Consider the following 4,014-nt stretch of genomic DNA (forward strand, 5'->3'; position numbering starts at 1 on the left):
TAAATACTCTCAGGGGTTCCACACTCGCCTTTCAAGTATGAAATTATTCCCTGCTTCTAATAAATCAGATATCATTTTAACAGAAACCCTTCAATGTTCTTAATGACCAATGTTTTTAAACTAACACGTGTCGTGTTCAGATAAATAAAGCACTTAGTAAGTGGCTTACATTTAAAGCAGTATCTTCGCGGCTACTCCCAATGACATATTTAGAGGGGCCCCTCCCTTGTTTTCGGCACAAATTGTGAGTAAATCTCCAGACTTCGCACCCGAAATGACTGAGTACTTTGGCTAACATTTGACTTTCACATGTCCCCTTCGGAAATTCTAAATCCGCCCCCGATTCCTGCGTGTGTTTCTCCTAGCTCTTGGGTTTCCAACGGTCATACTGATCCCAACGTAAATTTTAGTTCACGTATGAGTTTAATCTCATTCTATTTTTACCTCTGATCTCGCGGAATCTGTCAAAATTCTGGATCTATCCACTGCTTTCTTTCACTGGACGACATGCTGCACTGTTTACCGTCTATGCGCCTGAAGACTGCAAGGAGACTCGATATTTTATTATAGACTATCAAAAAGTATTTTAAACTTTTATGTTAAAACGAGAACTTTCAACTTTAGATGAGTGTTATTTTCGCAATGTTCATACATTGTGTCGAGGAGTCCGTGTTTGCCCCACTATTTTGGTATTGCTTATGGGATTTATGAGATTGACCACTGTTCGTTATTTTCACCTTTCATTCAACTATCCAACAAAATTTGAGAATGCGCTAGGAAAATTGTCATTTCATGATTGTTGCGCAAAATGAGCTGCAGTGTCTCTTTAGAGAAAAATAAAGTAAAACTAAAGTAACAATATTGAAATAATACATGTTGGCGACAATGTTTGATCAATCCTCGAGAAATATAAACAACGAATACTTTATTATTGGTGTCGGAAGGTATTTTATTCAAAACCAGGGTAATTTCAGAAGTCACATTTAAGTTGCATGCTACGTATGTGAACTGTGAAGAGTCCAGAGACATCTTTTCGGGGATTGGGTTCGGAAGGCTATTTTTCTTTGTTGAATTGGAATCAAAGTAGTTTCTTTGGGCAGATATTACCCTTTAAAACTAACCAATCAGCGTTTTCATCAAAATCTCGATTAGATTCGTTTTAAGATGAAAAAGAAAAAAACTAACACAACGGCAGACGTTTGTAGGAAGTATATGCAAATGTCGGGATGATCCTGAATAAACTGCCTAGTAGTCACAGCATTCGCTTTGTAACGGGGTGTTCTTGGTTGGTTGTGTATTGTTTAACGTCCCGCTCGAGAATTTTTCACTCGAATTGAAATATGTCACCATTGCCGGTGAAGGACTGCAAAATTTAGGCCTATGCTCGGTAGTATGGTGTTTAACGTCCCTCTAGAGAATCTTTCACTTGTATGGAGATGTCACCATTGCCAGTGAAGGTCTGAAAAATTTAGGCCTAAGCTCGGAGCTTACTGCCATTGAGCAGGGAGGGATCTTTATCGTGCCACACCTGCTGTTACGCGGAACCTCGGCTTTTGGGATCTCTTCCGAAGGGCCGCCCCGTATAGTCGCCTCTTACGACAAGTGGTACTGAGGACCTATCCTAACCTGGGTTCACACGGGATGTCTATGTTCAGCTCTTACGGCATTTGAGCAGGTGTGAATCTTTATCGTCCTTATTTTGATCCTCGGACATTAATGTTCCTTTACTAGTAACAGACGTAAAATTAAGGGGTATTTCAGATATGCCATTTAAAAACTAATGTCTCCTATACAGAGATACAGAAAGTCAGACTATTTCTTTGGTCATTTAGTTTGGTCAAGGATTGAAAATCAGCATTTTAGGTAGTATGCTTGTAAACAAAATAAAAGTTCTTACTTCATACCGGTACTTGTGGTGAGACCACATGTCATTATAGTAAAACATTTCGCACATTTTACTTTAGTGATGGACTCAAAAGCAGCAGAATACCCTGGTATATTTGTTGCTGGTTGTTTCGTAAAATATTTTGTTATTTTTCTTTATATGAAGGGGATGCTTTATATCCAAGACGTATGGCAGTTGAATTCAACGCAAGTCTGGCTGTTTTACTGAACCTTTTGGCGTTATTTCTGACACACTGCGCCACCAGAAAAAACAAAACCACAGCTAAAATGGCGTTGACCACTGTACTACTTCATGCCTGTTCGTGTACGTATAAATATGCACAGTACGATTTCATCTGTACATAATAAAGTCTATAAAAATCCTATAAATTATTTCTACCATTTATAAATATGATGCATAGGTGTTGAAAATTGTGGGTTTTTTTTTAAATATAAGTTTTCGAATTAAATCCAGTACTAATATGTTTGAATATGGGCAAGTCAATTTTAGTTTACTGCAATTTGCAAGTAATGGGTAATTTATTGATAAATACCTGTATATTAACAAATGTCGGTTTTCTTTAAGGAATCGATTTGCTACACGTTTCAATATCTACCATGTATTACTAATTTTATTTACCCTAGATAATTTTTTTCCAGTTTTTGTAACACTGAGTGTTGTTACCGACTACCTTGTGATACACTTATTAGCAACAAAGAAGTTTTTCACCCCTGATTATCCACCATGGTATGAGTACTATTCGTCACGGGTAAGAACTCCGTATTCCTTAATTATCGTCGGAGTGGCGCTGTTGATACAAACTTCCGTCATCCTTTATTTTCTATGGAAGCTCCGTCGATTGCTGCACGGTTTGTCAATCACCAACGAAGCCCCGCCTCCTTATCATCTATTGAGGAATGAGGGAGACGGATTTCATTATTCCTACGGGACTTCTAACACAACACAACAGCCGTCTCCCAATGCTCCCAGTTACTACGGGACTTCTAACACAACACAACAGCCATCTCCCAGTTACTACGGGACTTCTAACACAACACAACAGCCATCTTCCAATTACAACGGGACTTCTAACACAACACAACAGCCGGCTCCCAATGCTCCCAGTTACAATCCATTTGAAGACGATTCCGATCAGCAACAACGTCGCAATGAGAACATGGTTTAGAGGATTCTGAACTTCGACTTTTCGCATTATTAGATACCTAGCCTCAGCTGATACCATATTTCATTCATCATTCAGTCACGGATCTTGCATAAGAAAACGTAGTTCAAGTCATTTTTGTTCACTGCTTTTGAATATACTGGTATCATTTCATTAAAAAAAATGTCTTTGTTGTATTGCTTGTAAGCGAGATATTGATATATGGTGACTTTTAGGTATACAAACACTTCGTTGTCATTATTTCACGTGCGCTCTGTACCTTTCATGTCTGACAAAGCAACCAAGTTGTTTTGTAAGATTGATTGATTGTATCTTGCTTAACGTCTCTCGAGAATATTTCACTCATATGGAGACGTCCCCAAGACCGGTGAAAGGCTTCAAATTTAGGCCTATGCTCGGCGCTTTCGGCCATTGAGCAGTGAGAGCTCTTTAGCGTGCCACACCTACTCTGACACAGGACATCCGTGTTTAAGGACATATCCGGGAGTGACATTCACACCTGATGCCGATGGAACTGTCCCTACCTGTTTTAACGACTTAGGATTCGAACCCCGGCCTTCCGCATGCAGGGCGAACGATTTACCCCTAAATCACCGCGGCGGTTGTTATAACAATCTAGATTGTCATATGAACTCACTTTTTCATTGTTGATAGATGAGACGTCAACGATGTCTAAATGTCGTGTTTTTCCTTGAAAATCCGAGGGATACATAGTGACTTTCGTGCCAGACGATACACCTCTGGTGTGTCCAGGGGTCCGTATTTGTCCAGCTTTCTATTTCGTATTGCTTATGGGAGTTATGCGATTGATCGCTGATCGTTATCTTCACCTTTCATATAGGGAAGCTGATATCATCCCATTTGTCATAAAGTTGAGTTATTAGTTTGTCGTGAATATCCATTTTCTGGACACATCAGAGGTGAGATCAAGTGCCTAGGAAGAGAA

At 39.4% G+C, this 4,014-nt stretch overlaps 1 protein-coding gene across 1 annotated transcript in view; it reads left to right on the forward strand.

Moving 5' to 3' along the window:
* LOC125664130 (uncharacterized) overlaps window positions 1–3,240 on the forward strand; it is an 8,055-nt gene extending 4,815 nt beyond the window's left edge. The window contains exons 2-3 of the mRNA XM_048896689.2: window positions 2,051–2,209; window positions 2,545–3,240. Coding sequence (XP_048752646.2) covers window positions 2,051–2,209; window positions 2,545–3,071 — 686 coding nt within the window. The 3' untranslated portion in view covers window positions 3,072–3,240. The remainder of the gene's footprint in view (window positions 1–2,050; window positions 2,210–2,544) is intronic.
* The last annotated feature ends 774 nt before the right edge of the window (window positions 3,241–4,014 follow it).

This window comes from Ostrea edulis, chromosome 1, assembly GCF_947568905.1.
Source record: "Ostrea edulis chromosome 1, xbOstEdul1.1, whole genome shotgun sequence".
NCBI lineage: Eukaryota > Metazoa > Mollusca > Bivalvia > Ostreida > Ostreidae > Ostrea > Ostrea edulis.